We start from the raw sequence: 25645 nt of genomic DNA, 5'->3' as shown, positions 1-25645 counted from the left end.
CTGGGATGCCACTACCATCACTCTCAGCCACTCTCTGCTTCCATGAAATGTTGGTTGGACCAGTCTCTATGGTTCAGTAATCACGAGATAAATTGCTTCTGTCACAGCACTGACCAACAAATCTCTTCCTTTCAGGCTGGCTGAGAGTGATGGTAGTGACAGTTCAGGTAGTCCAGATGATGTGGATTTCAATCAGCAGGCTGAGAATACTGGTAGTTGCAGCGCACAGTGGATTTCCCTGCTGTGAGTTTTAGTAAATCTGGCCAGGTTTCACGGTAGCTGTGCTCTCCTCCAATCAGGATTTGGCAGGCTCATACAATATGTGTTAGATCACACTGTTACTGTATCCTTTCCCCAAATAGCTCGCATTTCACACGTTCCAGCTCACTGCTTCCCATCATAAAGTTGAACCGTTTTTGAATCGGCTCGCAAGTGTTTCTGGGAGTTGTAGTCTTTCAGCCCCAGCTGCCCCACACTCTGCTTCCTTGTCTGACTGCATGCACGTAGACCCGCAGCGAGCAGAGAATGAGGGCAGGAGCTGCTCCCGGCTTCTAGCAGCACCCACAGCTGGGAAGGTAGGTAGGTAGGTGAATGGGTGGGTCTGGGTCAGGGGGTGCAGGTCACCTTGCCCTGTGCCCTCTCTGTGATAGATTTGTAGATAAAAGTTAGTGTGCTGCCTGTCTCTGGGACTTTCCTGCCAGGCTCCCAGCATGTTGGCATCAGTTAGCCTGGCATTAAGGAATGGGTCCACCTGTCCCCTAATACCTGGCCAGGGATCCTCTGTTTACTTTGAGGGACAGTCTGTAACAATGTTGCAATACTAGGAGCTCCTGCAATGAAACCATTTCACTGCCAGAGGGAGACATTCTTAGCTTTATTTGGGAAATGGTTACATTGTGTTTATTAAGAAGCTGGCACCAGATGGAATTGTTAGCAGTGATTTGTTTATTCATGCAGAGTGTGTGTAGATCTGCCCATTGCTAGGCAGGTAACAAGCAGCTCCCACCATGCTCAGGGGGGGCTGGCTGAGTGACGTGGGAGTTGCTGCTGGAGATGTTGCAGATGCTGCTTTCCAATTCCAGGAATGACGTGGGAAAGGGTCACAGCTTCTTTAGACGTCATTGTAATAATGGTAGGAGTTTCAGACTCCAGGTCCTCCCATTTCCAGTTCTTATGCCCCTTTTGTGTGGAGAACAGGATCTCTTTAGAAAGGAGGTAAGTGCTGGGCATTGCAACTTTAGGGGAATATTTGTCTGGGGGGGAAGGGGTGAGGTGCCCCTTCTGACAGCCATAAATCAAATCCCTTATTATTTTTTTGTGGATTGATTATAGCTAATTAGTATTCATAATTGACCTACTCACATTTGATTCCATTTTTACAGTTTAAACTTTCACTAATCAGTGAGTGACTTTTTGATTCAATGGCTTAATTTAGTATTGGGTAAAACAGGTAGACCCCCAACTTACTGGCAAAGCCTCTTGGGAGTTGTAGTTTTCTAATAGCCTGCTTTATATTAAATTGTCTAATATAATGTGTGTGTTGAGTCTTGTTACTCTAGCTACATTTTCCCTGTGCTGGTTTGTCTTGGCTATTTTTGTACCTGTTTCATGTGTTTATTCAGAATAATCAGAATGCAGGTATAAAGGGGCAATTTACAGGAGAAGGTTTGGATGTCAGTGAGAGAGTGGTATAATATTATAAATTATATTATCAAAATGTGACATATATAGAAATATTCAGGCTGCCAATAGGTTTGGGTTTAGGGTTCTAAAAAGGATAAATTCACTAAGAATCTTTCAGGGATTTGCTGAAACTAATGTTGTAATATCTTAGTCATCCATTATCGACTCCTCTCTTCCCAGGTTCTTAATGAAGACTGATACTGCTGGACCTTGAATGATGTCACTTAGAGGGATGTGTAGCTGTGGGTGATCAGCTGGGTGCACTACCCTGGGGAGCCAAACATCTCAACTTGCACTGTAACTGGAGACTAGAAAAGATTGGATGGTGGAGACTCTGCCTTAAGAAAAAATACACCCAGATTTTCCAAAGAATGATTGTTTTTGGCTGATCATTGGCCGGATTTACAGTGTCCACCCGAGAGCTGTCACCCTGTGCAGACAGATGAGCTGTCAGACCACTGTATGATGCTTGTGGGGCTAGCAGTGATGAAGTAGTGGATTATTACAATTTCCTAATTGCCAGGATTACAACACTGCCTATCATTTGTTGCTCTAACAAGCCTGGAGAGCAGACATGGCTACTTTCTTTGGCAGCCTGATCTTGCTAGTTCTTGTTTTGCAAGACAGCTGTTACTGTTTCAGGAGTCCTCTATCTGTCTTTAAGAGGTGAGTGTCTATCCCTTTGGTGATTTGGTGTTCTTTACAAAGTTGTGTGTGTTTAAAATATTATATATACATATATACTAATGTGAGTATTTACAGCCCTACATCGTACCACATGTTGCTATCATATGGTTTTTTTTTTTTTTAATTCTCCCTGTACCGCCTTATGGTACTATATTTAGGAGATTATTTACTGAATAACACATTGCAGTGAATTCAATACTAAAGTCAAGATTTAAGCTAAAATAAACAAACTGTGCTTTTTAACCAAGTTTGAGATTTTCCCAAATCTACTATTTTTGCCTTATTTTTGCAATTCCGTATGCCGTCCAATACAATTCAGTGTTTACTAAATAAACGCCCCAGAGTTTTCATTTTGAACAATTTTTTTTTTTTTTTTTTTTTTATTGTGTGTTTACATTTCACTTTTGCGGTTCTTTCTTTTTCTGAAATCCACCATAGATACAATTCCCCTTCTCTTGTCTGAAATTGATAAGGTCAGAAAAATCAATTCCTTGCTCCCATTTGTGATGTTGATTTTTAATATTATCGCTTTAATCTAGCCATTCTGATTATTTTATACCGAAGAGTGCAGAGAGATATCTATACATTTTCAATAATAAATATTTCACTTGATCTTTAGAATATATATAAACCATTCTCCACGAGGGAAATCTAAATGCATCTGTCTCCGTATTTCTGATGATTAAATATTTATAAGTGCATATATAATTCAGGACATTTATCAATAGAATATTCCATATGTCTTAACCTCTCCCTATTGTAATTTGGCTGATGTTTCCATTGTATTCAAAGCTTTGTGCTATGTCAAGAGAAGGCTATGTTCAACAGTCTGTTGATCAACTACAACTTCTATTGCTCTTAGCCAACAGCCGGGTCCAAAATATGTATATATTTTTAATCTATTTAGACAAGGGCAGTTAATCTGTCAGACTGCCTCGGTTTTCTAAACGTGCATTATTTAATAGTTTTACATAAAATATAATGCATTCCTGTGAATATTTATTCCCGTCGAGAATATCATATTTTCCATATGCCACTAATTATATATCCGAGTGGGAAAGAACGTCACGGATTTATGTTGTAATTGTATGTTATCTTCCAAGTTTGACATTTCTGGAATATTTGGCGTAATCCTAAATATGTTTCGGAATAAAGTTAAAGCCTGTAACCATTTTTGTACCTCTCCCCCAGGGAAATTTTAGAAGGCAATTTATCTGTAATGTTTATAAGCAGTTAGTTTAATTGTTTGATGTATAGATCAATCCTAATCTGTTAACCATGAAATCTGTAATAGACTCCTTTATCTCCAAGCAGTATATCTCTTTCTGTGTTCTATATATCTTTTCTAATGCTCCATTATTCGTTCGAGTTTTAAACTAGTAAAAATAGCAGTTTCCTTTTTGCTATTAAAAACCAAACAAAAAAAAATCTTCGAGGGACTCCGTTATATCCACAGAACTTTGCAAATTTTGGCCTGATTTTTGCTGTTCTGAGAAAATATCCCACAAACCCACACATTCACACTTTTTCTCCCTTGCTCTGTACAGAGATATACAGCATTAAGGTTCCTTTTTTTTAATTTTTTTTTATTTCATGTGTATTAATACAGTTTTTGTCTGTATATCATGTTTGTGTTTTTTGTTTTTTTTGTATGTGTGCTAATTTGTATAGTTTTCTAGAATTAACTTGTTTTGTCTTCTTTTATACATCATGAATTCTGGACAAAATGTCCAGACATTTGTATCCTGACGTCTTGTAAATTACTGCTTTGGCTGCAAATCCTCGGGATTGATAATTTTCCACCAGTGAGTTCCTTCCAAGACTAGTCAATCCTGCCCAACTTGTTTTTTTAACTGGGAATGTTGAACTTGTCTCATAGAGCTTAGCCAACGTGTTGTTTTAACTGGGAATGTTGAACATGTCTCATAGAGCTTAGCCAACGTGTTGTTTTAACTGGGAATGTTGAATGTGTCTCATAGAGCCTGGCCAACTTGTTGTTTTAATTGGGAGTGTTGAACATGTCTCGTAGAGTTTAGCCAACGTTTTGTTTTAACTGGGAATGTTGAATGTGTCTCATAGAGCCTGGCCAACGTGTTGTTTTAATTGGGAATGTTGAATGTGTCTCCTAGAGCCTGGCCAGTCACTGGTTTATTATAAATGTAACTCATCGCTTTGCAGCATTTATGTTCGTGTAAAAATATGAATAAAACTGCAGCTCATGCTAAACAAATATGTACGTGTCTTCGATACGTTTTCTGTATAGGTTTATTTGTGTATTGACATGATAAGCAGGAGCCTCATATGCACCCATGGAACTGGCTCCCTTACAGGGGCGGATCTAGAACCTAATCTCAGGAGGGGCACTTGTAGATTATTTATAGGCACAATAACCACTACAGCTCTCTGTGTATTGGGGCAGAGTGTGCTTGTTTATTGGGGGCAGTGTTGTGTGTGTGTGTGTGTGTGTGTGTGTATTGGGGAAATATGTGTTTTTAGGGAGGGTGTGTGTATTGGGTGCAGTGTGTGGGGGGGTCTGGAGTTGTTGGGGGCAGATAAATATATACTTTTTTTGTTGTTTTTTCTAAATTGAAATTTTATATCCCGCCCTCCCTGTTTACCTTTTCTGAGGGAGGGGGAATATTTCCTGCAATCCCTGGTGGTCCGGTGGAGAATCCCTGTTGGTCCGGTGGAGAATCCCTGGTGGTCCTAGTGGTGAGAGTGAACTTTAGCCTGCAACTCCTGAGGTTAGCGTTCACTCTCACGAGGTAATTGCGGCAATGCTCTGTGCTCGCGAGAGGAGGACCCAGAGGAGTTGCAGGCTAGAGCTCCCGGGATCTTCTCCTCCTCCCCTGCCGGCCGCCAGAAAAGTGCCTGCGGACCGGTAAAGGAGATCACTGATCTCCCCTCCAGTCCGTGAAGGCACCCAGCAGGGCTGGCAGAGGAGAGCAAGACACTGTTGTTTCCCTGGATCCGCCAGTGCTCCCTTATAGATTTGTGTTGGCTAGCCTCTCAGGGGGTCAGAAGAACCAATGTACTTGAAAAACTAGGGTCACAGCTATACCCCTATTATCCTTTTTGTGTCTGGGTTTTTTGAGAAGGTTATAGGTGCAACCAGTGGCGTAGCTAGAGCTTTTGCTTGCCGGGGCTGCCCCTGATTTTGCTGCCCCCATCTCGAATCACGCCATGTCTGGTGCAGTTGCGGATGTCCGTGGCTGCACCGGACATACCTCTTTTAAGTACTACACACCTCTAGCCCAACACTGCTTAAAATCTTTTAAAGCTTTTTTTAAGAGGTCCACTCAATGAATACATGCCTGAAAAATTCATGCATGTAATTCAAGCACATCTACTAAACAGTGATTTTTTTTGGGGGGGGGATGGGTTTGTCCATTTGGGCAGCGTATTCCTTTAAATCATTTTTGTTACTGAAGCGCTACAGTATATTTAACTTTTTATTGGTGTGAAAGGAAACACTTAGGAGTGAAAAGCGGCTTATTGCATTACATTTATTATACACATTAAAAAAAAAAAAAAAAAAAGCACCTTAATATACTTTTATTTTTTGCCAGGGAGGGCTGGGGTGTGTAGAGGGAGCTGTGGATGGTGCAGGGAGAAGGGTGGACTGTCTGGGTGCAAGGGAGGGAGGGGAACTCAGGGTGCAGGGGGAGGGAATTTGTGCAAAGAGTAAAAGGAAGGGTCAGGGTGCAGGGGAGGGAGGGTATCTGTGAGTATGCAGTCAGGAGGACTGTCAGGTTACTGGGGAGAGAGGTGATCTGTTCTGGGGACGGAGGGGGGATGTCAGGGTGCTGAGCAAGGGGACTGTCAGGGTGCTGGGGAGAGACAGGATCTGTGAGTATGCAGTAAGGGGATCTGTGCAGGGGAGGGAGAAGGACTGCCAGGGTGCTGGGGAGAGACGGGATCTGTGAGTATGCAGTAAGGGGTCCTGTGCAGGGGAGGGAGAGGGATTGTCAGGGTGCTGGGCAGGGGGACTGTCAGGGTGCTGGGGAGAGACGGGATCTGTGCAGGGAGTCAGGGTGTCTGTGAGTATACAGGGAGGGGGCTGTGCAGGGAGAGAGGAGGTCTGTGAGTGTACAGGGAGGGGGCACTGTGCAGGTAAGAGCATAGCTGGTGTCTCTGCCAGGCTTCTCTTCCTCTTCACTCCGCAGGACAGGAAGTACAGGAAGTGACCTCACTTCCCACGCCTCTGGCCCCTCACTCACTGCACCGCACGGCGGCGACCTGGCATGCAGTGCAGGATCGCTGCCAGGTCTCACTAACAAAGTGGGAGGAGGGTCACTGCCAATATGCGAGCGAGCAGGGACCTTGCCGCCCCCCTTGCTACACCACTGGGTGTAACTATTTTTGTATTTCACTTATACCTAATCTACAGAAGGAGCAGATGTTGTTATGGTGCTTGGAGTGTCCCTTTAAGCATTCCTGAGAGATGTGTCATATGTCTCACGTGTCCCGATTTAGGGCCCAAATCCATCTTTCATTCTTTCCCATCCTCTTTTTTTATTTTATTTTTTTTAAAGCTCAATTTTGTTTTTGTGTTTTGAGTGTATAAGCGCTCCTAATCAATAATCTTCACAGTAATGTGTTTTTAAAAATATAATAAATGTGTTTAGAAATCAGTCTGTGTCAAGAAGATACACCGGTCTTGTTCTAAATTACATTTTAGTTGCATCATTTTTTTTTTTTTTTATTAGTAATGTGATTACAACTGCCCCGCCCCTGGCCCCACCCCTAAAATTAAAGTGACCCTCTTTGTCCATTTGAAATGTTGGGAGGTATGTATCTAGAGTATATAGAATGTAATATAATGTATTGTGTGATTTGTAATAACTGTAACTGCTTAGTACATTTTGTGTAAAAAAGTTGAAGGAAGATTGATAAATTGAAAGTCTGTGAAGTCCAAAACTCTTCATTCCATTGGTTGGGATGTCCGAAGGATCTTTGGCTTGATACATTTTAAGAATGGTGTGTTTGTTTATATCATCCTCTGCATCAGCGGTTCATAACCTCTTGGTCAGGCCCTTAAAAACTATATTTACATTCTGTTTCACAAGGGGCCTATTAGTTGGAAGGCATATTATACTACTCCGTTCATAGGCAACTACACACAAATGAAACTGTTTGGTTTTTGCCAAATATATTTTTATCTGTAACATTTTACAATTGAACAATTGGTCTCTGGTTTAAAAAAAATTAGATAAGGATTCCCCGTTTGCTTTATGCACACTTGTTAATAACTGACAATGGGAAAGCATGATAATAAAAGTTAATATTGGCCTAAAATGTTAATTAATATTAACATTAATCTTCAATTTGCTTGTGTGCATTGAATAAATAGTGGGGCTTTTTTTGTGTGTATTCTTGAGTTTGTAATTAATGGCTTTCATTTTCCAAGGTATCAGGAATCGAGCAGACCTGTTTCCAATGACTGCCTGGGATCCACGCGGCCAGTTAAATCTCCAGACTCATCAGACTATACACTGGACATACGAATGCCTGGAGTCACACCAACAGAGGTGAGGCCAACTGCATCTCATCTCGAACTAGCTTGGGTCAATGTGGTTTAATGATTAATAGTGAGAGCTCAGAAATCCAGCGATTTAACCAGGAGCACACAGCAAAGGGGTTATATAGGGTTCCAGTGATAATCCAATACTAGCACTTTGAACCCTAAGCAAAATGAAAGTGGTTGTCCCTATTCGGTACATTGAGTTCGGTACATTCGGTACATTGAGTTTACCTACCTGTTAGTCAAATAAATTTACATAGTGGGATTGATGACCCAACTTATAAGAACCTATTTTTAAGAAGGTAAAATTATATGTAATGACGTTTCCAAAATCACATCAATCCTTTCATAGCGTTACTTTTGACTTCATTTGTCTTGCTCTCAATAAAATTAATTAAATGGAAGTCATCGTAAAACGGCAAGTAGTGCTTTTTACTTATTTTATAGGATGCATGTATGCGTTCACTGCCTTTTGTAATGTAAATATTGATTTTCCAAGCTGTTGCCTATTATCATGACATTTGTGGGTTGCTTTAATGTCATCATTGCGTCTGTTTCTACTTTTAAGTCTTGGTATCTGAACTCCATGGGAGATGGTTGTAGCTCAACACTTGAAGACCTGTACTCCAAGTTCTATTTTTATTTTTTATCTATAGTTTATGATGGTACAGATTCGTGTATATCATTAGAAGATCGTTCTTTTCAATAGAATGGACTGCGGAGGCTGAAAAGACGTCTCTTGTTGTCATGCTGCAGTAGTTGATGACTCATTGTTGCAGATGGTGATTTTTTTTTTTTTTTCTTCAATTGGAAAAAAAAAAAAAAAGGGACCCTATTAATATGGGAAGGAGGAAAGGAGTATTGGTAGTTTCCCGGTAGACCATCCACAAGCTCACAATAGCATAATATCAGACTATCAGTAGGCAGCTCACTGTAGAATTTTAATTGGCCCCAACAACCCTTTCATGCTGTATAGGGCAGGCAATGTTTCGTACATGGATTAAGTGCTGGAACGTTTTCCCCATGCAACTAATGCTGCTAAACGCCACAACATTATTTCCACTGGAATTTTTTTTGAATTTGTGGTTGAAACTTGAGGACTTTTTTTGGCTAGAAAATACTTTTACATTTTTGGCAATGTCCATAATATAATTTTACTCTTTGCATAATATTTTAGTAATCATATAGCGGTATACAAAATGTTTTGGAATATATATATATATATTTTTTTAACTAACTGGTGTCTATGAGAAAAGTATGAGAAAAGTATTACTGATTTTTTTGAAAATTACAACAAGCTCACAATGCCACGATAGCTAATGTAAGCTTTCCGGATCAGACAATGATAAAGCATTTGATACAGCTGCACATTTTTTACAATATAATAAGCAGGCTAAGTCTACATATGAAGATATATGATGCTAGTAAAACATGTTGCTCTTTGTTGCTAGGTTGTACCAGCTTCTCTGAATGTTAGAGTACAACAGTACAACAGTGTCTCTCTGCCTGCAGTCCGAGGCGCTTCAGGTGGTGGCTGCTGCATGGGTTTCTTTCCTTGGGCCCCATGGGACAAATGGAGGTGCAGTTGCTGGATTCCAGATGTGGGTGGTGGTTAATGACCCATAGTTAGCCATGGAGTCCCCTGGGAGCCCCAATGTAGGCAACAGTCCCTTTGCTCCCTGTAGATCGTGAACTGGGTGCGTGGTGTCTCCATGTTGTACCTGCAGGGTGCGGGGTGATCTCCATCGATATTGTATGTTGTTCGCTCGTAGGAGGGACGTGAAAGGTTGGAGAGAGCGGCAAGTGTGTTCTCCGATAGGTCTTCGTAGAAGGAGAGTGCCATGCTCTCGAAGGAGTATGGGGAATGATTGCGTACCGCGTTGAGGACCGCCATTTTGTCCTTACTCCTCTGGAACCGGATGATCAGGTTTCGTGGTGCCTCGGATGGGGCCTTGACCGGTTTAGGTAAGTGGAACATCCCCTCTATCTCCACCGTTTTCGCATGCTTGGGCGGTAGAAGCACTTGGAGAAGTCTGCGTACCAGGTGGGGTAGTTCTGCCTCCGTTGTTTCTTCAGGGATCCCCCTGACCTTGAGGTTTAGACTCCTCCTTTGGTCCTCCGCCGCCGTAAGCCGCAGGTCTGTTTTTGCTTGTTGCTGTTTCAGCTCTAATACTGTTTGCTGCAGAAGCAATATTTGCTGAGCATTTTGGCTGGTTTCCCGTTCCAGTGTGCCCATATGGTCTGTCAGGCCCTTTAGGTCTTGACGGATTTGGGCCACGTCGGCCTGTAGTGTGTGTTGAAGGCCCGCTAGCAATTCTTTCAGGACTGCTGTTGTGACTGGAGCCAAGTCTGGTGGTAAGGGTGGCGGCTTGGGGGCTGGTAGTGTAGGTACATGCTCCTCCACTGCTCCGTCTGAGAAATCCTCAGAGATATCAGAGGCATAGTCTGCGAAGGCGGCCATCTTGGGTTCCCCTATGTTCGCCAGAGTTCCCCTATGTTCTTACTCATGCTTGGCTTGTCCGGCTTAGCTTTCTTGCTCTTACGACCCATGGTGCCTTCGCCTTCCCGCTGCTCCGTTTTGGGGTTATGTGGGAAGAGTTTATAGCCTTGTATTCTGTGTTAAAGTGGCTTGTTGGTGCTGAGCAGTTCCAACATGCGGCCATTCAGTTCAGCAGCTTGGCTCCGCCCCTCAATTTAGTGAATATTAAGGTAAGGGACATATGTTGCCAGGAGTTCCCTTGCACCTCCCAAATGTAAGTAGTTGCTGACGGTTTCACTTCTTAACTGGGGTCCTGTGCCAATCCCCCAAATATAAGTAGCTGCTAATGGTTTCCTGGCTGTAAGCATATTTTTGTTAATAGAAATTTGAAAAACAATAATACAGTGTTAGAATGCGGACAAATATCAACAATACTTAAAACCTAACAACCCTTATGGGGAGGGTAGAAATACAACTACAGGCAAATAAAAGATTAACATTTTGTCCATATTCTGGAATAAAGGAATTAGGATAAAGTGCTTGGAATAGATGGTTACCCAAAAAGAAAGGGAAACAAATTAATATAGTATAAGTCTGTTTCGGCAGCAGTGTATATCTTGATAAACTAAAACAAAGATATTACACTCACATTGTCCAGAGCTACTCACTTAGCGCTAAGTAAAACCGCGAAAGCCCCTGCATGGGATGAAAGGTATAGTCCAACATACGTAATACGTAAAAAGCAAAGGAACTCCAATAGTGTTGTATCCTAGATATATTTTACTGGTTAAATAATAACCAGAATACATACAGGGTTGTGAGCCGTATACTGTGCTCAGTGACCATTATTAATATTGTTTTAAACATCTACAAGAGTTCCATAGGTTGAAAGATTTAGTAATTTCCCTGTTGGAGAACTGCGTTTCATTACTGCCAGCCTAATTAGTTGTGATTTACGCTGGCGGGCAGGCAGTATTGAAGTAATATTTCCTGTAATTAAAGGAAAAATGTTCTTTCCCAGGACGTGTAATATTATGTTTCCATACCTACTATATCTAATTCATATGTTTGTGTGGTCTGATAAATGCAGATAAAGTGTAGAAATGCACATCGCTGTATTTACTGCATCTGTGGAACTGGGTGCCTCCTGCTTGACTCCCTGTTAATTATTGATTTCAGTTCTGCTCTTTGAAACTGTCCATCAGCATGGGGAGAGCATGTAGAGAGGTGGAGAAACAGAAATAATGTTACTGCTTCTCCTTGTCCAATACAGTGTGTACCCTGACTGTCGCAGGGCTGAACTGATTAGTGATGTCATTTCCTAAATCCATTCCAGGGCTTGTGCTAGAGTCAAATAATACATTACACTTCTAGCCACCAATCAGTTCTTACCAAAATGTTTCTAACCTTTTGATTGATGCATTAGAACTTCGAAGGAACCTTGCATGACTTAAACTATATATAGATTTATTTTAAAGAGAATTTGAATGTTTCAAAATCCTGGTTGTTATTTCACGTGATATTGTACTGCTGCCTTTGAGCGCATCTTCTTCTACAGGACACCTTTGCCAATTAGTGTTCATTACCTTGTGGAACATTGCATGTGTTCCAACTTCTGTTTTAGTTCTATTCAGGAACACTCATACTCGGTAATAATCATGGGAAATTTGGCTCGATCTAGGTTAATCCCATCATAGGAAATGTGCTGGCTGCATCACTTGAGCTACCGTTTATAAACCTGTAGTGTACAAGATTCCTAATGTCATATTCATCATGTCTAACCAGGCACAGCAGGAACTGCATGGCCGAGCTCCCATTCCACTTGCTGCCTTCCATTGCTGGATCACTGTTGACCTGTGAATCACCGCTCTGTTGATATATTAGCATGTTTCCTCCTTTGTGTCTCAGATGGGTACACCTTGCAATCAAATAATTTTATATTGGTATTTTCTATATGACTCAGCTCTTCTTGATCTGGGTAAATTACATATATTGAAAGTAGAGTATTAAGTTTCCTTTTTATATGCAGTAGAATAATCAGACAATTTTCATCTTTTTACTTTTTTTGTTGTTTGGAAGATCCTTCAAAACATACAATTTATTGTAGTAACACTAAAAGGGTATAGCAAGCTTTGTTGAAGAATGTTCAGTTAAGGTGCATAGATCATTTATTGTGACATTGTTTTGGAATGAATAAGGCATATTCTAAATTATGCACAATGCCATCCCGTGTGTGGGCTTAGCTTAGCTTTTGCCTTTGAATTTTGCTCACGGCTCCTGGCAATACGAATTATGAATATACAAATTGCCTTCTCATAAAGAAGGTACCTAAGACCAGACAAATGTGTGTTCAGACTGTATTTACACTGACATTTATATTACGAGAGAACACAGGCTGTGTAAAATAAATCTATATTTCTAGGTAAGGTAGAGAAATAATTAGTAAAACTCAAATGGATCTCTGAGCCAGACAGCAGTCATATCCTGTATGGCAGGGGTAAGCAACTTTTGCCACTCCAGATCTTATGGATATCATCTCCAATAATGTTCTTAGAGCCATGATGCTGGTAAAGTAGTCCACAACCTCTGGAGTGAGGAAGATTGACGAACCCTGGTTTATGGAAAGGAAAGCCACAGAATAGATGCAGAAACCGATTTGTGAAGGGGCCGAACATGAAACACTGGCTATAGTCCTCATTGTGTCAAGAGGAGTAGGCATTTAAGATTGTGACCTTGTTGCCACAATTTATTTTGTCACTAGGTTAAAGTCATGAACCTCTGTCCAGAAATGTTGCAGTCTGTGTTTTGCCTCAGTGTCTTCATTTAGTTGTTGTCTTTACTGCACAATCACTGTGTCCATTGTATGTGCGCGTTTATTTTTAGAACACACGAAGGCGATAGCCCAGAATTTTCGAGTTGCTTTTGGATAAGTACTGTTCAGTAACAGCTTCTTATCATACTGGCTGGGGAAGAGAAAAGACATAAATAGATATCCACTTCCAGCCTGTGAGATAGGCTCCTTTTCCCTGTGCCAAAAATGACAAAAAAATCTGGCCAAGTTTAGAAGTGACACATTTGCATTAGTACATCATTATACGCCTACTAAGTCCGTTATTTTCTAATATAGTTTGCTGTAAACGTAATATATAACATTGGAATTTGTTTAAATTCAGTCTAACAGAATATATCTCAGTGTAACCTGAGCGATGACATTGGACGCCAGTGTGAGATAGGCATATTGTTTCCTTGAGATTAACATTTCAGAAGTTGTAGGAGATGATAGATGGACATGTCAAAAGGCTTGGGTCCCCGAGGGCTTTGCAGGTGTAGTACTCTGTAGAACGTTTTGTTTTCCGAAATATCTAGAATTCTGAGATTAAATAATAAACGCAAACATGTACAGTTGTTTTTTTACAATCTGTTTTATAATTCTGATAGTTACGATTTTCAACAATGTTTAACTATCTAGCAGTACAAATAGTCACCCCGGATACTCACAAACATTAGGGGCAATGTGTAGGCTAAGTTATAGTTAGTAATGCATATTTTTAAAATGAATCTTCTTTAAAGACTATTTTACATGTCACTTTCTGGTCTAGTGAGCGTTCATTGTAGATGCTGCACAATCTGGGGTCATAGAGCAAATGCACAAAAACTTAAGCACCTTGTATCTTTCATTTTTTATTTTTTTTAATCTTTAATATTTTTAGATATGTTTTTGTGTATTTTAATTCTTTATATATACTGTATTAAAAAACACGAGTTGGCTCCAGTCTGGTTTGTCCTGTAAGTGGACGCTTGATGTGCCAGGAATTCATCACACAGAGCAACATCTAATCAATAACCCTGTTTATTTTAGCATGATGTCAGATGCGTCATTGCGTTACAACCCTTGTCTCAAATAAGCTTTCATTTTCTAGAAACACCACTTTAGAGTGGAAAGTATGTATCTGTCATTGAGCACTAACCCACAATGTTTCTGAAAAGAAAAGAAAAAAACCTGAGTTAGAAATACATGATTGAAAACATCTATAAATTTCCATTCTCTCTCACAAGTGCGTCTTATTCATTCATTCTTTTTATTTATTTATTTTATGAACCCATTAGCAGCTAGATGATCATTGCACGCTAACACATACTGATCTGTACACATCTGTGATCCATACAGCATAATTCGCCCTTACAGAGGCGGCTGTATATTCTATAATCTAAATCCTCACCTTTTATTTAATGGCTAGCTGGGATACTTAGAAATCCAAAAATAAAACCTCGGGGGCTAGAATCTTCTCTCGTCCTGCCCCATTTGTATGGCTGGTGGTTTATTATTAAAGGACCACTCTAGGCACCCAGACCACTTCAGCTTAATGAAGTGGTCTGGGTGCCAGGTCCAGCTAGGGTTAACTAATTGTTTTATAAACATAGCAGTTTCAGAGAAACTGCTATGTTTATCAATTAGTTAAGCCTTCCCCCTAATTCTCTAGTGGCTGTCTCATTGACAGCCGCTAGAGGCGCTTGCGTGATTCTCACTGTGAAAATCACAGTGAGAGCACGCAAGCGTCCATAGGAAAGCATTATGAATGCTTTCCTATGTGACCGGCTGAATGCGCGCGCAGCTCTTGCAGCGCATGCGCATTCAGCCGACGGGGAGGAACGGAGGCGGAGAGGAGGAGGAGAGCTCCCCGCCCAGCGCTGGAAAAAGGTAAGTTTTTACCCCTTTCCCCTTTCCAGAGCCGGGCGGGAGTGGGTCCCTGAGGGTGGGGGCACCCTCAGGGCACTCTAGTGCCAGGAAATGAGTATGCTTTCCTGGCACTAGAGTGGTCCTTTAATGATGGGGTTTACAAGCATGCCCCACTAAAGTAAGACAGAGCCCTAATAAGGGAGTGCTCATCAATCAGCTACTCGTGAATTTGCTAAATGTCTTCAGGGTATAGGTTCTGAGTTCTGACTGTGCCACCAGATTCAGGACACTTTGAAGGTATGGCTATTTCATGGTTTTCCATCTATGATCTATAGACCCAAACTCACTGGTCACTTAATCTACACTACATTTACAATCTACATGTCTGGCAATTAACTGTGAAGAATGCACCTTCCTGCATGTAGGTATTTATGGCCATTAATTCCCATTCGGTCACTGACATCAAGTGCTGTTTTGTATCTTTGCAAAAAGACATTTGATGGAGGCGAGCATGCCTCAGTTTGTGTCTTGGTGGTAAGTTAGCTTTTTGATAACCTCCTGCATATTTCACACCAGTAAACTATTCTAGAGTGTTTCATAGGGTGAATAAAAAATATTGCAAATAAAAACATGACTTTTCCTCTTTAAGTGGAAGTTTTGTTGTGAAAAATATGGATAGAATTTGCTAAAATGTGTGAGTACGTCGGCAGTGACGTGGGCTACGGCTGCTGATCTCTGCAGTCTGTCCGCTATCTAGGCCTTGCAGGCTGCAGGAAAAGTAACCGTTCTAGAAAATATGTCAGTTCAAAGTGTGATTTAAAGCAGAACTGTCACTTCTCTGGAAATTACAATTTGAATAAAATATTATATACAAAATCATCAACTAGATCACCATTTCAGATGAGAACCCCTTTTTTTTTTTTGCATAATACGAGATGCAATTTGCAACACTGACTGATGCGTCCTTTTAGGATAGCTCGCCCATCTGTCCCGATTGCATCTTTCCAATGCTCAAAGTATGTATCAGCGAGCTGATCCAGAATATACATATATTATTTGTATTCTTTGAGGATGGAAGGACTATTAGGCACAGCTCCACAAATAAAATTATACAGTGAAATGACATGAAACAAAAAGTTTAATGAAAAGGGAAAGTACCCCCCAGAATGTAGATTTGAGGGGGTAACTCTCCTCACCCCCCAGAATGCACAGCCTTTTCTCCTGGTTGCCTTGCTCCAGATAATAGGCTGACGTCATAGCAATTCTTTCAGCTAAATCCAGTGTCTTTTATCACCCTTGGATTTACTTACCATTAAACTCTTTTGTGCCAGAATATACATCTCCCAAGTATTTTGTAAAATGCTACACGTAACCCTTTCCTTTCTAGAATGTATTTGTGAAACACCAGATCCTTGTTCCATTGCAATGCCCATTTAATATCATAGAATAAACCTCTTGAAGAAGGGGTTGTTATTCTTGCTAACTATATTGACAGGATTATATTTTTTCCCAGGGATTTAAATGTATATTTGATTGAATTCAGTCATTGCTGCGACTGCAATGGGGGAAAAAAAAAAATGAAAATCTTTATTAGATTTTTATTTCATCTTTCATGAGTTTCATTCTAATATAAATCTAGTTCTTCTTTAGGCTTACATTAAACCTCCAGTATTCATTATACAGTGTCGATTTCCTACCGTGATGATGGGCACAATAATCCTTTTTCAGATTTTTTTGATGATCGCGTAATTGCTCAGCAATGGAATGCAATGAGCTGCCTACTCTCCCTTCATGGCTAGACTGTGGTTGCTCTTTGACACTTCCACTTCACAACTACAGAAGTTATAGCACTTACAGTTGACCGGAGCAGGTCTTGCAAGTTTTACATTCTGACTTGTGACAGTTGGCCTCCTATGACCGTGCCACATTTACAGTCACTGAGCTCTGTATTACGACACATTGTATCACCAATGGTTGGAGATTCCATAGCTACGTGCTGGATTTTACGCACCTGTAACAAGTCATTGGGCTCAAACACCTGAACTCAAGTCATTATTTGGGGTGTTCGCATTACTATGGCCTAAGGCTTTCTATTCACTTTGAATTCTCTGCAATTCGTACTTTAGTAAATACCCCTTTATGTCTGTTTCTGTCCTACACTTTAATAGTTGTGTCTGCTATGAGCCTTTAATTTAATAGAATATTTTCACCTTTTTCATATTATCATTAATAACTCGGTTACACAACTGTGTGTGTGTTAGATCATTGTATATAGAATAATAATAATAGTGACCCGTGGGGTACGTCTGTTTTTTATTTAATATCCTGTATGACCCATAATATGCGTTCCTTTTATAAAGATAAATTACAGATGTTACGTTAAGGAGACAGACAAACATAGCCTGACAATATGCCGATGCAGCTCTCCACTTTCCTCCTCCTACCAAAGGGTTAACACTCGCCCAACAAGGATTCCTCTTAAATCATACTTGTGTTAAATCATTGATGCTGCAATACTATCCCAAATGCATTTGACCCGCATGCCTTGCATTTCTTATTAATAAGCCTTCAATCCGATCCTGTCTTGCAGTCTGCCATTATCAAGATATAGGAAGCATTACTGCAACCTGTAGGCTAACCTTTGTATAAATCTCAAACGCTATGCGATACTTTGCTTGATATTCCAATCCACTTGTCCTTGGCACTTATTTTATTTTTATTTCATCCTGATTTTAGTGAGTTAAGACTTGAATGCAATATATACTGCATTAACCAGACACTCCTGACAAATCAAATATAACAGTGCATATGTGCGTTGTGTAAAAATCCGTCAGCAAGCAGCGCAGGTACCCTAATAGGACGTTATATCATTGTATATAGAATAATCATTCATCCTAAACTAGTACTAGGGATTCATACGGAGAAGGCCGTACTGCATCAGTAGGGCCTAATATTTCTCACCTGGAACACCATGCAAGAAAGCTTTTATTTGATTTACGATTGGAAACGCCTTTCTTTTCTTTCATTTCCTTTTTTTTTTTCTTTTCCTTTTTCTTTCTTTCCATGTAATGTGCTAAACCTTTTGGGTTATTCGCTGAACACCAAATTAAATAGAAACTATAGCAGTTTTAGTGTATAGATCGATCATGCGCCTACATTCTCACTGCCCAATTCTCTGCTGGAATTTAATCACTTTTGTTTGTGTTTATGCAGCCCTAGTCACACCTTCCCTGGCTGTGAATCACACAGCCTGCATAAAAAAATTGGTTTCATTTTAAATCAGATGTTAACTTGCTTTAGAAATTTGTATCCCCTGCTCTGTAAATTGAACTTTAATTACACATTGGAGACTGCTGTAGGCTCTAGAAGGCTTTAAAGGGACACTGTAGGCACCCAGACCACTTCAGCTTATTAAAGTGGTCTGGGTGCAAACTCCCATCACCCTTAACCCTGAGCATGTAATTATTGCAGTTTTTATAAACTGCAATAATTACCTGCTAGGGTTAAATCCTCCTCCAGTGGCTGTCTATCAGACAGCCACTAGAGGGACTTCCGGGTTCTTAGACTGTTGGTCGTCCAAACCAGTGTTCTCCAATCCAGTCCTCATGGACCACCAACAGTCCAGGATTTATGTATTTCCCTGTTTTATTCCAATGGACATACTGACAAAACCTGGGCTGTTGGTGGTCCATGAGGACTGGGTTGGAGAACACTGGTCTACACTACGCTGGACGTCCTCACACTATGCATGAGAACTTCCAGCGTTGCCGGAATCCCCATAGGAAAGCATTGAATAATTCTTTCCTATGGGGAGAACCTAATGCGAGCGCGGCAATTGCCGTTCATGCGCATTAGGTCTCTCCTGTCGACGGACGTCTGGCGGGGGAGGAGTGTGGGCAGAGCTAAGTCAGCACCAAGGGACATCATCGCTGGAACCAGGTAAATGACAGATGGGGTTAATAACCCCTTCTGCACCACATGTCGGGGGGGGGGTGAGGCTTGACAAAGGGGGAAGTTTGTTTACCTGGCACTATAGTTTTCTTTTAATTCTCTCTAAGTATGATGTGATTAGAAATTCGATGCTTTTAATTATGAGGATTCTGAATCTAATGTGATTTTTTTTTTTTTTTTTCTCTCAAGCATATCTTTTAATTTCACATTTGTGATAACCAATATTCGAAGGAAAACACAGATAATTAATTTGCAGGTAATCTTGTGCAAACAGAATATGTAAATTCTATTGTGAAAGCTAAATATTGGCTAAATCTAAAGTTAGATGGGTGCTGCAAATGAATTCTTACTGATCTGTGTTTCTTTATCAGTAATTATAGAAAAGGCAGGAGTGGGAAACACTATTAGAGCGATGATTCCTTAATTGTGATTCTGAAAAGCTTTATAAAACTGAGAGGTAGAGAGGCCTTATTCACATTTTGTATCTTTCATAATTATTTTGTTTGTCAGTTACTTAAAGTTATTTATCAACAATGTATAATTATAAAGATATGTGTAAAATTTCTATTCTGATAATTTTAATCTTGGAGGTGATTTCACTTTATACAATAAACACAAAATAAATCAGGACCATTAAACAGGGCTGTTTGGAAGCGTAATCAGGGAGGTGATGAGGTATCTGATGACACCAAGGATTGGATGAAGCTCTCTCCTCCAGTGCTACATGATGCCAGCATCGGTGACTTTAATTTCCTAGCAAACAGCCTTGAACTCAGCTCTCTATCGGAGAATGCTCATGCCCCGGTCAAACTTATCTTAATGATTGCTCGGGCTAGGCACTTCCGATCTGGATGTTTTTTGGACATGTGCTCCTCGTGTCCAGAGCTTTCAAGTGACGTTCGGTTCTTGTGGGAAATGTATTATTTCAGGGATACTGTTGTAAGGTGTCCTGATTTCTAGTTGTTCATTAAATAGTTGAGATTCAGTTATGTCCCAGACACCAAGGAGCCGGAGTGGAGAATGTATTGTGTGCCATGATGATCCTTGTTGGTGATAGGTGTATATAAACTGGCCTGTTGCTGAATAAAAGTTATTCATACTTTACCCTTCCTCAAGGCTCTGCTGATGTTTGCGATTATCGCTGTAATAACTCTAAACTTCCTGTATCAGTGAAAGGGAATACCTGGCGGAGATACTCAGTCGGAATATAGGAGCTCCGTCACAACTGACCATGGCAATAAACTAATGTAGCGACTGCTAGGGACCTTGCTGTTGAACTGTGTAGGGTATCTCTGCTGTGCAGACCCTCAGAGCAGTATGTGTGCTAAGAAATGCGGGGTCTGGTTGAAGCTGCAAATTCTTTACTGTAAACCAAAATATTCACTATGACTCATAATCTGGGTGACCAGAGCCACTATGTTTACAGGGACACATTTAATTTTGTCATATCTATGAAAAGAAATTAAAAGGGTTGCCCTTCAGTATGTATAATGCATATTCTGCAGGATTCGTCACTGCCTAATTGCTTAATTGCCAGATTCTTAATTGCCTAATTGCTTAATCTTCTACACATTCTTCAGAATTTTGCATATTACAGGGCTACACTTTTCATGTGCTGCCCATCAATATGTATATATGATATGTGTCTCAGAAACCATGGTGGTTCTGCTCACCCTGCCCATATGGTTTCTGCTAAGTTTATCCTGATTACTCTAAAATTGGGCTCATTAAGAGAACACTCGTGAGTTATTCAGAGTCAAATTGCCTGTACCTGTATGTAAATTTTTATCAAAGTAACGATTTCAAGAGAAATTGCCACTTTTTTATAAAACACCTTTGCCACACCTTTCAGGCTGTCGGTCACACAGCTCATGAGGGTTTCCTGTCTTGCTCAATTTGAGCTGTAATTCATAACTGAAGTTAGGGGCTGCCCAGATCTTGAAGCTTGCTATTGATATACTACTTGCAGAGAAGTGTAAGATTGGCCAGTTATGCACATGTGTAATTTATCTGCAAGACTTCTCAATAAATGTCTCTGATGTCCGTCACAGAAGAGAAAGTCTGTGCTGGATAATAAGGCGAGGGATAACAGTATCTGCGGACTATAGTCATGTAGCTACTGTAAACAACAATTTTTTTATTTTTTATATACCCTCAAAAATAATGCAGAAAATATACTTGGTTTTTTTTACAGGTATTTCCACTAGATGGTGAATTTTTTTTAATGTTTATTTTCTTGTATTGACAATTGAATTGACCATCATTTTATAATGGATTCTATACAGAGAGCATTAAAATTCTAACATTTACCTTTGAGTTTTTGCCTTTGTCATATATATATATATATATATATATATATATATCTCATATATATATATATATATCTCATATATATGAATTTTGCAGATTGTAATTTTTTATTTAAATTTTTTGTATTTGATCGCTATATGTATGTTTCTGTTACTTTATTATCCATGATATACAAAGTACTAAAAATAAAGATCCTTTATGCGTTACAAATCCTCAAGGTTGTGGCTCATTCCCTAATGTCATTATCTTTTTATTAGCGGTTTAGCATAGTACACAAAACTTTGCAAGTAGGGGTTTATGGGGCATGTAGTCCATCTCTTGGCAGAAGCTCTACTCAACAGGTGGGAGGACTGAAATTGCTGCCATAGTTGATACCGGCATCACCACTGGTTTTGCCATTTGTATGTTTATTTCATTTTCAAGCACAAAACAATTTTATATAGTATTTGAAAAATAAACGTTATGCAGAATTCTTTGCTTTTCTCTCTCTAAATAATTTGCGTTTTTTTTCTAGTTTCTAAGCAGAGGAATGTGATATTATAGCTGTGTGAGCCCACATCTTTTGTCCCTCCTTCTAAGGAATGTTTCTAAAATAACACAGTTGACTATGTCATCATGAAGCACAGCGGACGTTGCTGGAAGTTGTGTTGTAATATATGTCACCACAAGTTGTAGTTTATCAGTAGAACAATGTAGTGTTTTTCTGACTGCTGTGAAGGATGTTGCTGGAGGCCTCATTATGTATGATCAAACCATTAATTATTACTTTGCATGTAATGTGTTAATCTCTCTGGGCTATTCACTAAACACCAAATTAAATAGATACTATAGGCATTAAAACAACTTTATCTTAGCAAAGCAGGTTTAGTGTAGTGATGGATCATATCTCACTGCTTAATTATCTGCCGTTTAAGAGTTAAATCACTTTTGTTTCTATTTATCCAGCCCCAGCCACACCTCCCCTGGCTGGGACTCCTACAGCCTACATGAAAAAATGGTCTAATTTTCAAATACAATGTTACCTTGTTTAAGAGATGTTATTCTTCTGCTCTGCTAACTAAACTTGAATCACACACAGGAGGCTCCTGCGGGATAATAAATTCGACATTAAACATCCTGTGTAATTAAGAAACTTAAAATAGCTAGGTTATTTTTAAGGAAGTGTTTAGGAAGGCTGTGTTAGTCACAGGCAGGGAGGTGTGATTAGGGCTTTATGAACAAAGTGATTTAACTCATAAATAGGCTTAAAGTGTTCCTTTTTAAGTCTAGACCCCAGCTACCAGTTCTCTAGTAATAATTCTATCTGAGTAACCTTCATTCTTTTTCTCCATCTAATAAACAAATATACAAGTGAGTAATTTTCTCTGCAGGTTAAAATAAAATTCTCAAAATATTTATATAATGTTGATCTAACCAAGCTGTAGTAAATTTAGCCTTACTTACCATTCGAGGATCTGGCTAGTTTTCAACGTGTAGGTGGTCAACTTGGAGGTGCATCACAGTTTTCAAACCCTGAGTGAATATAATTGTTTCAACAGATGAGCTGCCTAGCTAGAATACGCCGTTCCACTCTTCGGGAAAAGGAAATCAGAGCTAAGATTAAAAGAAGAAATATGTTCTTTTTTTTAAACTGTTCAGCAGTTTTGACATCCTTTTTTTTAAACAATATTGTGAGCTAATAGAAAAATTCTTGGTCAAAAGATGATCGTTACTTTAACTCAAAGGTTGTGGAGCCAGTTCCCAGACAAGCTCAAGCATGCAAGATGACTGCTAGTCGGTTGCCAACTGACCATATGTATTTTTTATTTTATTTTATTTTTTCATTTTGAAATTGTATTTTTTTGGTACTGTAATATTTTTATTTTTTTTATTATTTTTTTTTATCGACACATTTTATGATCTCACCAATCCGTGCATGGCATTTGTAGGTGTCGGGTCTCCCATTTCTGGGATACCCTGAAATTGTTTGGTCCTGATCAGGGCAAACATTGATTTTAAATGAATTTAGCAACAGGGATAAATCTGGTACAGTTGGTATAAGAGTTACATTTTATTGCAGCAACATATGTCTTTCATAAAAATCACGTCTGTGCTTATTTGTAACTTTTATACAGAATTGTTTGACGAACAGTTGATTTTTACAGATGCCCCAATTTAACAATTTAATCTTATTACTACTATTCAACGGAAAAACATAGGAACTTTGACCACATCTCTATCTATTTAAATGGACAACGTACTTAGCAACACAAAATTGTTCAGCAATATAACAAGATTATATTTAACGTTTGACTAAAAAGCTGCTCACATTTCCTATGTTACCACAATGGAGTAAAAGTCGGGACAATCGTTAACGATCATCATTGATGAAGTTCCAATTTATGGGACAAAATGTGCTGAAACAACTTAATGTGATTTTTATTTAGTTACTAAACCAGGATGTAATTTTGGGGACTTAAGCAAGGAATTGCTCAATTTTGCCTATTTGATTGCTGCATCAATTGAATTGAGTTTATTTTTTTTCTTTATATGCATCCTGTTACTTGTTTAATCTTGAAAATGAAATTGAATTTTAGGACTTTTCACAGCAGGTCATTTTGTGCCCCTTACATATACTAGTAATATCCTTTTTAGAACTAATCAAGTTGTTTGATTTAAAAAGTTTACCTTTGTTTGTCTGTGTGATCTACCTTAAATTCTCTTAAATATTTTTTTAACTATTAAGACACCAGTAACAGATTGTGAATGAATGCGTCCACTCTTATTTCTCTCCTAGGATAATGATCTAGACTGTATTTAAACTAGAAACACAATGGATGTTTACTTTCTGCTAAGTACAATTCATTTATTTTTCAGTCTGACACCTATCTGTGCAAAGCTTACCGGCTGCCAGTTGATGATGAAGCCTTTGTAGGTATGTACTTTAAACATCACACTAATCATTTTTCAACATTACTCAACCATTCTCCTTTCCCATCACAAACCTAATCTTCTGTCAAAGTCTTCTCAACTAGCATTTATCTTGCCTAATGCAGAAACATAGTAGCGAGGGGGAAAACTCAGCATCTCAGAGTCCAAACCACAGGCTGTATGACAGGGGGCTAAGAGTAATGAGCTGCTGAGTACATATGTAGATGGCCTTGTGTTTGGGTGAGTGGCCAGCTGCTTAATTCCACTCAGCTGTGCGTGCCATCCTGAAATGTGGAATTGTCTTATGATGCTGCAAGTGCTTTAATTATAGAATCAGACGACCAACAACCATCATATCACCAATTTATAATAATGCAGGAACGCTGTCTTATATATTAAGGGCAGTAGATTATTTTTTTATTTTTTGTAATATCAGCCCAATGGTATGGGCTACACTACTGTTTATATAAAAAGACCGCAAAGTAAAATCCTTATACAGTTATGGATTACAAAGAGATTTTTGATCCATGCGCATGGTTTTTGTGCACTCTAGAATGTGTATGACAACACCATTGGATAATTACTAACTCCGCCCCCCATATACTATAGCTCTCCAGCCAGCCTATCAAGCTGCGAGGCGCCTACATGGTATTCCTGTAACACCCACCCATTATAATAAAATGTATTAAGGCTGCTTAAGGGAATTTTCTTTTTTTCTTGGGGATCACATATTTATTTTACTTAAATTACCTTTTTATGAATCTTTGGGCTTAATGTAATTATAAAAACTGCATTTTTAAGCATTGTAACCCAGAAATGGGAAGATTCAATGCATCCTGTGTCTGTCTTCTATGATGTCATAAATGAGGACTGTGAGCTAATGTTGCCAAATTAGAAGATATTAAATGTATTTTTCCAGAGTAATTTAATATAATTATGTATTTATGTGTATTAATATAAGAGTCTGTATTACTCTCTATTTTATGATTCAGTACAAGATAGAATAGTTTTTTTTTTTGTGTGTGTGTGTATATATATATAAATAAAAGACGTTTTAAGAGATTAATTTCAGCAGCAGATCATTTTAGTTTATCATTTAAATCTCCAGTTTTCTTTTTAATATATATATATATATATATATAAACACTGTTTATATTTAGATCATTAATGCATTCAAGTTTGAAGTTTTACTTAACAATAAAAACTAAATACAGTTAAAAAAAAATGAAAAAAAATTAACTAGGCATTCTGTGTTCCACTGACGTCTAAGAGACCCAGTTAAGTGTCAGACTGCTCAAATACAGGTTGTCTCTTAACAGTGGAATGGGGACAGGTCACTCCTGGTACTATATTCACTACAACAGACTGAAGTGATTATGGTGCTTAGTATCTCTTTAATCTCCAACCCATGCCTAATTGGTCT

General features: G+C 39.2%; 1 protein-coding gene across 3 annotated transcripts in view; it reads left to right on the top strand.

The window, feature by feature from the left end:
* The first annotated feature begins 466 nt into the window (after positions 1–466).
* The window catches only part of PAM (peptidylglycine alpha-amidating monooxygenase), a 180220-nt gene continuing 155041 nt past the window's right edge, over positions 467–25645 (top strand). The window contains exons 1-4 of one of the 3 annotated variants that reach the window (XM_063453661.1): positions 467–575; positions 1864–2349; positions 7781–7901; positions 24169–24226. In XM_063453661.1, coding sequence (XP_063309731.1) covers positions 2258–2349; positions 7781–7901; positions 24169–24226 — 271 coding nt within the window. In that variant the 5' untranslated portion in view covers positions 467–575; positions 1864–2257. Of the gene's footprint in view, positions 576–967; positions 1216–1863; positions 2350–7780; positions 7902–24168; positions 24227–25645 lie in introns of those variants that run through there. The other 2 variants (XM_063453660.1, XM_063453664.1) reach the window with 2 other exon arrangements.

This window comes from Pelobates fuscus, chromosome 5 (genome assembly GCF_036172605.1).
Source record: "Pelobates fuscus isolate aPelFus1 chromosome 5, aPelFus1.pri, whole genome shotgun sequence".
NCBI lineage: Eukaryota > Metazoa > Chordata > Amphibia > Anura > Pelobatidae > Pelobates > Pelobates fuscus.
The sequence above is the reverse complement of the archived record's forward strand: the minus strand, read 5'-3'. Positions and strand labels throughout refer to the sequence as shown.